Source organism: Perca flavescens, chromosome 8, assembly GCF_004354835.1.
Source record: "Perca flavescens isolate YP-PL-M2 chromosome 8, PFLA_1.0, whole genome shotgun sequence".
Classification (NCBI taxonomy): domain Eukaryota; kingdom Metazoa; phylum Chordata; class Actinopteri; order Perciformes; family Percidae; genus Perca; species Perca flavescens.
Genome location: NC_041338.1, coordinates 32861174 through 32871050, shown reverse-complemented (window position 1 = coordinate 32871050; position 9877 = coordinate 32861174). Strand labels below are relative to the sequence as shown.

The following is a 9877-nucleotide window of genomic DNA, read 5'->3' as shown; positions in this document are numbered from 1 at the left end:
GCGACCACCAGCGCAGGTATAAATAGTCAAGGCGATTTCATGACGTCACATATGCGCGTCGCGCCAGCTGGGCTGCAGTTACTGTAAAACACGCTTAACATGCAGACACTGCTACTTGCGACCGTGCAATTGCGCGGCACTCAGACACTACAAATCGTCCAATGAAAAGGGAGTTCAATGATATCTCACACAAGACTCTACCTTAAACGGGTCACCAGTTATGAAAGGGGGCGTGGCTTAAACATAGGGGGCGGGCCAAACCATCACCAATGAACAAGGAACTCTGCTGAGTTCAATGATACTTCACATAAGACTCTACCTTAAACTGGTCACCAGTTATTAAAGGGGGCGTGGCTTAAACATAGGGGGCGGGCCAAACCATCACCAATGAAGAAGGAAGTCTGCCGAGTTCGCCAATACCTCACATGAGACTCTCCCTTACACTGGTCACCATTTATTAAAGGGGGCGGGGCTTAAGCATAGGGGGCGGGCCTAACCATCACCAATGAACAAGGAACTCTGCTGAGTTCAATGATACAATGACACAATAGTCTACATCAAACGGGTCATACGTTATAAAAAGGGGCGTGGCTACAGCTTGGGGGCGGGTCAAACTATCACCAATCAAAAAGAAACTGTTTGCTGAGTTCAATGATACCTCACACAAGGGTCTACCAAGGGGGGTAAGCTTTGCTTCAGAACTCTAACCTCCTATGGCGCCATTTCGATGCTACAAAACGATCACCTCCCGTTAGCATCCCATTGACTCCCATTCATTTTGACGTCACTTTGACAGCGAATAACTTTAAAGCTGAAGCGTTTAAAGACTCTATTTGTCCGTTGTTTATTTCTAAAGAAACACAACAATGTATAAAAGGCTCCATTACCTTGTACCTCACGTTATGGCTCCGTAGCAGACGGTTTTATAAAAATAGGCTAACGATTGTGTCATAACCACGAGACTTACTGTCACATAATAGAGGGATTACCGTATAGTCAGCAGAAGCTCGCAAACAGTTTTGACTTACATGAGCTGTTTAAGTTTAATTACTAATGTTAACTAGCATTTTAGTTAGCAATAATAAGCCTGTGTCTATGTTATCTCCTTACATATACCTACATTCTCCGTCTCTGTAAGATTGGGAATGATTGAGATTTCTCTCGGCACAGCTACCAGAAGACTTACAACTTTCAGACACGTTGCTCACGTCACATTTACGTCTTCAAGCTCAGTTGGAGGCTGCGCAGTAACGCTCAGCCATCACCGGAAAAGTGCTTCTAATATCTTTCACTGGTTTCCGTACAGAGCAATGGGATCTGTTGGTCCAGTTTATATACTGTCTATGGGGCCTACCTTAAACGGTTAAAATTTTATGAAAGGGGGCGTGGCTTCAGCATATGGGGCGGGCCAAACCATCAGCAAAGAAGAAGGAACTCTCTGCTGAGTTCAATGACACCTCATACAAGACTCTACCTTAAATGGTTAAAATGTTATAAAAGGGGGCGTGGCCTGAGTAAATGGGCGTGGTTACAGTATAGGGGGTGGCTCAGTATCACATGTAGACCACACATTCTCAGTTTCATGTATATCGGATGAGGTTTGTCATAAAAGGCTGATTTCCTGTTGCCTGATGTTTCTGTCATTCAATAAATGATTTCTGTTTAAGCATTTATATTTTAGCTTTGCATTCTAAATTTGACTTTTTACATTGAACTTTACATTTTCAAATTATCATTTTACATTTAAACTTTGCTTTTTTAGTTTCCTTTTTCTTTTTTTAAATTTAATTATGGCATGATTTTTCCTAGTGGAGTAGTAAAATAATATTTTTAATTTGATCTCACTTCGTTTTCTCTTTGGACTTTCAATTTGAATATGAATAAATATTCCTCTATATATATATGTGTGTGTGTGTGTGTGTGTGTATATATATGTGTAAATATATATGTATGTATGTATGTATGTATATGTATGTATATATGTATGTATGTATATATATATATGTATGTATATATATATATATATATGTATGTATGTATGTGTGTATGTATATATATATATATATATATATATATATATATATATATATATATATATATGTATGTATGTATGTATGTATATATATATGTATATACTGTATATACATATGTAAACGTTAGCTAACTGCTAAAACAAATGCTAGCCAAGCCAAGTAATTTTGGCTTACTGTAGCTAGCGTTACTGAGACTGTGTGTGTGTGTGTGTGTGTGTGTGTGTGTGTGTGTGTGTGTGTGTGTGTGTGTGTCTGGATCCAAAGTTCTTCCTTAAACTCCTGTCAGCAACACTGTCATTCTTTTGCAAGTGTGTGGTTTCCATAGAACTGATGAAAACACTTAATTAGAAAATGTGTGTGTGTCAGACATGGGGGACTCGAGTCACATGACTTGACTTGAGTTAGACTTGAGTTGCAAATTTTAGGACTTGAGACTTGCTTGATATGAAATTACTTGACTTTCTGTTTATTTCTGATATTGAGGAGGAGTTAACTTTACGATTTTAGAAAATCTATATAGACCACAGATGACAAAATCTGAGTAGGTGATCTATTCAAGGTGCTGTTGCATGCACAGTCGGGAACCCGTTGATATTACCAAGTAGACCTGCAGTAAACGAGACTGGCTACGGCTAGTAACTTAACGTCATGGACCCCTCTGCACCGAAAATAATAAAGTTTGGCTATAAGGATTACACATCTGACCAGGCAAAGAAGAAACGAACGGCAGTTTTTATGTATGTTGATTTATTGTTGGCCTAATATCAGTTTTAGGCTGTGCTTTAATCAGTATAAATTTAAACTGTTCAGATGTACGTGGCTTGGACGCAATGTCTTTTGAATACTGAGTAGGAAAAAATGCAAATAAAACTCCAGCAGTTCATAACCACTGTCTTTAGCTCATTTAAAAATGGGAACTTTGGTATGACTTGACTTGTGACTTGCTTGACCAAAGCTATGACTTGACTTGACTTGCTTGATTGACACAAAAAATGACTTGGACTTAATTGCTTGAGACTTGAAGGTTAAGACTTGAGACTTGCTTGTGACTTGCCCATGTGTGACTTACTCCCATCTCTGACTGATGGAAACAACAATCTTTGAAATTGACACTTTACAGATAGAGTAGGTCTAGACCACACAATTCAATGCACCCAGCAAATTAAAAACCAAAACATTAAAGCTGATGCTTTGACTCTGCTGTACAACAACAAACCATATTATCTTATGTATCATCAGGTTTGATACCAGTAAAGTCACATGAAGAAAGTTCATGCAGTCATTATCAAATTCTTCATTGAAATTCTGTGATAAACACTGCTAGGATTAGATGGAATGTACTGTGTGTGTGTGTGTGTGTGTGTGTGTGTGTGTGTGTGTGTGTGTGGATCCAAAGTTCTTCCTTAAACTCCTGCCAGCAACACTGTCATTCTTTTGCAGGTGTTTGGTTTCTACAGAACTGATAAAAACACTTCATTAGAAAACTTGAGTGTGTCCTGCAGCATTCCTCCTCTTCATACTGCCTGTGTCTCCTGATGTTCGAGCTAATAAATATCCGATTACTCCTTCGTCACATAGCTTCACTGGAAGATTAATATCTGTCCTATGTAACGTGTGTGTTCAAGTTAAGCTGTTTTTTTTTAAATACAAACTTCTTCCTAAAACCCCTGCCAAGAATACAATCAGTCTTTTGAAAGTGTGGTTCCTACAGAAGTGAACACGCTCTTCCCCACGGTTGTTAAAATTTGCACAAGAACAGATTTTTATCAAACAAATATCCCGGGCTTTACTTACCGTATTCTTGTGGTTAAAATATCAAACACTGCATTACAACACGGTTACGTTTCAGGTCTCTGTAAGTGATGTTAAATGTTAGTTTAGTCTTTTTCAACCTGGACCCTCTGACTGATGGGAACAATCTTTGAAATTGCTCCAGTTTTCAATTCAATTTTATTTATAGTGTCGAATCACAACAGGAGTTATTTTGGGACTTTTTACAGATAGAGTAGGTCTAGACCACACAATTCAATGCACCCAGCAAATTAAAAACCAAAACATTAAAGCTGATGCTTTGACTCTGCTGTACAACAACAAACCATATTATCTTATGTATCATCAGGTTTGATACCAGTAAAGTCACATGAAGAAAGTTCATGCAGTCATTATCAAATTCTTCATTGAAATTCTGTGATAAACACTGCTAGGATTAGATGGAATGTACTGTGTGTGTGTGTGTGTGTGTGTGTGTGTGTGGATCCAAAGTTCTTCCTTAAACTCCTGCCAGCAACACTGTCATTCTTTTGCAGGTGTTTGGTTTCTACAGAACTGATAAAAACACTTCATTAGAAAACTTGAGTGTGTCCTGCAGCATTCCTCCTCTTCATACTGCCTGTGTCTCCTGATGTTCGAGCTAATAAATATCCGATTACTCCTTCGTCACATAGCTTCACTGGAAGATTAATATCTGTCCTATGTAACGTGTGTGTTCAAGTTAAGCTGTTTTTTTTTAAATACAAACTTCTTCCTAAAACCCCTGCCAAGAATACAATCAGTCTTTTGAAAGTGTGGTTCCTACAGAAGTGAACACGCTCTTCCCCACGGTTGTTAAAATTTGCACAAGAACAGATTTTTATCAAACAAATATCCCGGGCTTTACTTACCGTATTCTTGTGGTTAAAATATCAAACACTGCATTACAACACGGTTACGTTTCAGGTCTCTGTAAGTGATGTTAAATGTTAGTTTAGTCTTTTTCAACCTGGACCCTCTGACTGATGGGAACAATCTTTGAAATTGCTCCAGTTTTCAATTCAATTTTATTTATAGTGTCGAATCACAACAGGAGTTATTTTGGGACTTTTTACAGATAGAGTAGGTCTAGACCACACAATTCAATGCACCCAGCAAATTAAAAACCAAAACATTAAAGCTGATGCTTTGACTCTGCTGTACAACAACAAACCATATTATCTTATGTATCATCAGGTTTGATACCCGTAAAGTCACATGAAGAAAGTTCATGCAGTCATTATCAAATTCTTCATTGAAATTCTGTGATAAACACTGCTAGGATTAGATTGAATGTAGTGTGTGTGTGTGTGTGTGTGTGTGTGTGTGTTTCAGATATCTTGAAACCCTGAGAACTGAAGTAGCTCTTAGGTTTCACTTAAGAACGTCCCCAGGGAACTCCCTTTATTCCAAATGGGAGGATCTCAAATTGAGGCATTATAAATGTGAGCCGAGTTCAACATTTAGGCTATATTTTTTGCTGGAAGAAGCAAGCCAAGCAGCCAGAACTTTTTAAGACATCAACAGCAATATGATCGGCTCAGAAGTTGTACTTGAAGCTTTGAGCGAGATCTGCCATGCCGGAGTAACTTCAGCTCAGAGACGAAGATCACAAGCCGGACTGACAGGCGACGTTCCTGACGGAGCAGCGCGCCTTCTCCGTCCACTGCAGACGCTGCAGCTGTCCGTGACGGAGCTGACCATCCATGACCTCATCCCTTTAACCCTGTGTGGTGATACAAGCTGGTAACTATTGCAAATGTCTCCTTTTTGTTCAAATCTATGCTGAGTATTAGCCTAGTGTTTGAAAATGATTTGCAATTGGGTTTTGGCTTCAAGCTGTAGATAGAAACTTTTGTGATGCAGGCTTAGGTCCCTGATGGGGAAGCCCCCTTACTGCTTTATATTCTATTATATTTTTGGTATATTTTGAATGCCATCTGTGTTTTCATTCTCCTAGGATAAATAAAGGTATTCCCGCCATACATTGGTGCATGAAAGTGTATCAGAGTGCAGGAAAGGAAGTCTTTGATGCTCAAAATAACCCTGAGGGAGGACTTACTGACTGCACGTCAGCATGTATTATCGTTTTTTCTGATTGGCCTTTATAGAGAACCGAATGTAGCATTGTAGTAATCAATGGTTTACTACACATGTATTGGATTTTAGATACTCATTTTTAAATGTAGTTGTATCAATTAACTTTATGGATTAATACAATTTGCACTAATAAAATATAGGGCACCACCTCGTTTTAAGAAATCTGGCCCATTCTGAGCGAGATTTCATTATTTGTGTGTGTATATATTTGTGTGTATGTATGTATGTATGTATGTATATATAGATAGATAGATAGATAGATAGATAGATAGATAGATAGATAGATAGATAGATATGTGGTACAGTATACCCACTACAATACATTAGACTACACCACTAAGTTTGGGGTAGTGTGAGGTTGTCCGAGTTCCCAAATGGAAAATCTGAAATATGAGAGACTATATTTAACTTTTAAATGTTTCTGAAACTGTGTAATGTTCCATCTGATAGTCATAAATGACCTCTAACTTTTGTCTTGCAGTCACAGCCGCTCGGCTGCAGTCTCCTCAGCATACCAAGATGGGCAGGATGTTTGCGACTTGAGCTTGCCAAAAGACATCCGTAAAGATAATAAAACGGGAGGTATTTTCATCGATCCCAATTACCAATGGTCCAAGGAACACTTGGACCCGAAATTTGATTATGACTTCACTAAGTTGAGAGACACGAAGGAATATTACAGAGGTGAGGAGAAGTACAAACGCCCGTGTGGTTGGCAGCGTTTTGCCCTCAAGGTGAATATGATTTTATTTTTGTTTGACTTTTGAATAATCTCATGTGGGGAAAGTGAAAGAGCAGTGCGTGTCCCTCCCTCATTACCACCACTGAGGTGCCCTTGAGCAAGGCCCTTAACCTCCAACTGCTCCAGTGGAGCTGCTCAGTGGCCAGCAGATCAGGCTGTGGTTGTACTGGGCAGCTTCCAGGTATGAATGTGGAACTGGGTGAATGTGACAGGTCGTTGTTGCAAATGAGAATTTGTTCTCAATCGACTTACCTGAATAAATAAAGGTTAAATAAATAAAAAATAAATCTGCTTTTACTGTATTCCGCAATACAGAATTCAGTTTGAAAGGATATTTAATTGAATCATGCTATGGAGAAGAATGCCAAATTTAATTTGGATTTTGGATGTGTATATTGTCGAATAGAATCATTTAACAACCCCCTCTTGACTTACTCTTGGATGTGGTTCCAAGGAGAGTCGTTATATATCTAAACATTTAGCAATAATAATAATAGTTTGTGTCTAAGGTCCTGGATGAGTTTGGTGACAACACCTGGCTGGGAAACAACAACCGCCGCACCCAGTCAGTGCCGGGGGAGTGGCCTGTGTCCTACCATGGGACACAAGAGAAATTTGTGAAAGCCATCATCGAAGAAAACTACAAGGTTTTTATACACTGTATATATATATATATATATATATATATATATATATATTCAAACTTTAATTTACACATCACAGTATATACTGTGACATAACATTGATTAGTTGGTTGAAGGTTAATACATTTTAATTAAGCCTATAGTTTTATTTTAACAGAAAGGCGTTCGTGAGGCTCATGGCCCAGGGATTTATTCTACTCCAAACATCGACGAAGCAGAGAAGTACGCTCATGAATTCACCTCCAAGACAACGGGCAAGAAGTACAAAACGGTTCTGCAGAATCGCATCAACCCCAAGTACCGGGAGATTTGTCGCCGCAAAGACTACTGGCTGGTTCGCATTGACCACGGAACATCAAAGGAAAAGGAAAAGGAGATAGTCAGAAAGGCCATCCGTCCTTACGGCCTTCTGTTGAAAGAGATGTGATCACTTATTTGCTTCCGTCTCACCCCATTTTTATAGCATCAAAAAACAATAATAGACATAGTGATCAGAACTACCTAAAATGCTGGTGTGTGTGGTCTTTGAAGCTTTAACTGTAGTCCTCCATGCAGCATACTCTCTATGAATATAATGATGCCTCATTTGCATGTATATGTGACCTATGTGAGATGTCTCCTATATCACTCGGAGCAGGTCGAGTTGGTAACAGCCAGTTTATTGCGCCTCTGCCTGCATTTACAATGGAAGACAACAGTGTGTGAATGCTCATCTCAAAGGACAACAGCTAGTATGCTCTGTCTTGTTGGAAATCCTCCGTTGCTGTGAGGAATTTCCCATCTCTACAACCTCATTTTCTCTGTACAAAACTTACACTTACTTTAGCAAGGCAATATACATGAATAATAATTGTAATTGAAAATAACATGTAAGGTGTTCTCTTGCATATTAACAAAGAGTCAATATATAAACAAAATTATAATATGGCTTCTTCATACTGGACTGTTACTTTTTTATATTCTTTTTGGTATTTTAACAGTTAATAATTATGTGCTGAACTTTTCCCACAATATAAAACAACAGTAAATATCTCAGTACAAAACATTTCACCACTAATACAGCAACATACTGCAACGTACCTGCATTTACAATGGAAGACAACAGTGTGTGAATGCTCATCTCAAAGGACAACAGCTAGCATGCTCTGTCTGGAAAGACGGCACATGTAAATGCTAGTTAGCGTGCAGAAAATATTTTTTGAGTGGTTAAACATGAATAAAACGGCTGTTAACTAAATACAACCACTGCCAAATTAACTTCAAACAATTATTATATCTAACCAAACAAACTGGGTCAACTTTTAAGTGCTTTTCAAGTGGTTAACGCTATATTGTCCACAAGCATTCACAGACATGTTACCATCCTCCGTTGCTGTGAGGAATTTCCCATAATGCTGTGCTACAACTACTCGAAGCAGGTACGACTTTTAACAGTAGGTGGCGTAGTTATGCCAATTTAGTAGAATTTAACCTGAACCCATTCAACTAGGTTACATATAGATGAATATCTTCCTGCACTGAAATTCCTTCCCATTTTTCAATAAGCCATACTTCATTTAATAATAAACAGAATTTTAAACAAATGTGTTATCCCTGTCTCTCCATAACAAATTGAACAGAGTCAGTAAAGTTTCACTATATTTACTTTTTATATATTAAGCAGAAGCAGGTCATTTGAAATGTAGATTAAAAAGACTATACCTCAAAGTCTTTAGGTGCAGTTTGGTCATGTCGTCAAAACGCTTCTAAAACGTTCTCTGTGTAAATTGGTCACTTTGAAGCAAGCAAACAATGTGGAGATCGGTGGAGATGACATGTTCAGGCGTTTGAGGATGCACCGTCATCTTTTAAGTCACGTTTAAAGGAACACGCCGACTTATTGGGAATTTAGCTTATTCACCGTAACCCCCAGAGTAAGACAAGTCGATACATACCCTTCTCATGTCCGTGCATGCTGTAATGGTGTCTGACGGCTCCAGCATTAGCTTAGCCTAGCACAGATCCTGCAGGTAACTGGTTCCAACTAGCCTACTGCTCCGAATTGTGACAAAAGTGACAAAATAACGCCAACATGTTCTATTTACATGTTGTGATTTGTAGAGTCATAGTGTGTACAAAAAACAAAGTAACATGAGACACAGCCATCTTCTAACAGTAAACAAACTGGGAACTATATTCTCAGACAGGCTTGCTGCGAGCATATCACTCCGCCCAAGTACTATATTCTTCCGCCTGAGAATATAGTTCCCGGTTTGTTTACGGTTAGAAAATGGCTGTGTCTCATGTTACATTGTTTTTTGTACACGCTGTCACTCTACAAATCACAACATGTAAATAGGAACATGTTGGCGTTATTTTGTCACTTATTTGGAGCAGTAGGATTACTGGAACCATTCACCTGCATGTTCTGTGCTGGCCTGATGCCGCTGGAGCCATCAGACACCATTACAGTACGCACGGAGATGAGGGTATGTATCGACTTGTCTAACTCTGGGGGTTACGGTGAATAAGCTAAATTCCCAATAAGTCGGCGTGTTCCTTTAAATAGGCGGAGTTTCACTTTTGCTTTT

At 38.8% G+C, this 9877-nt stretch overlaps 1 protein-coding gene across 2 annotated transcripts; it reads left to right on the top strand.

Moving 5' to 3' along the window:
• Positions 1-5179: 5179 nt before the first annotated feature.
• Positions 5180-8890, top strand: LOC114560492 (uncharacterized). Of its 2 annotated transcripts, none has more exons than XM_028585903.1 (4): positions 5180-5567; positions 6403-6655; positions 7173-7310; positions 7465-8890. In XM_028585903.1, the coding sequence occupies exons 1-4, from the start codon at positions 5353-5355 to the stop codon at positions 7732-7734; spliced, it is 876 nt and encodes a 291-aa protein (XP_028441704.1). In that variant the 5' UTR covers positions 5180-5352; the 3' UTR covers positions 7735-8890. The 2 variants fall into 2 exon arrangements, with proteins under 2 accessions (XP_028441704.1, XP_028441703.1); XM_028585902.1 differs by having other exon boundaries at positions 7161-7310.
• Positions 8891-9877: the final 987 nt, after the last annotated feature.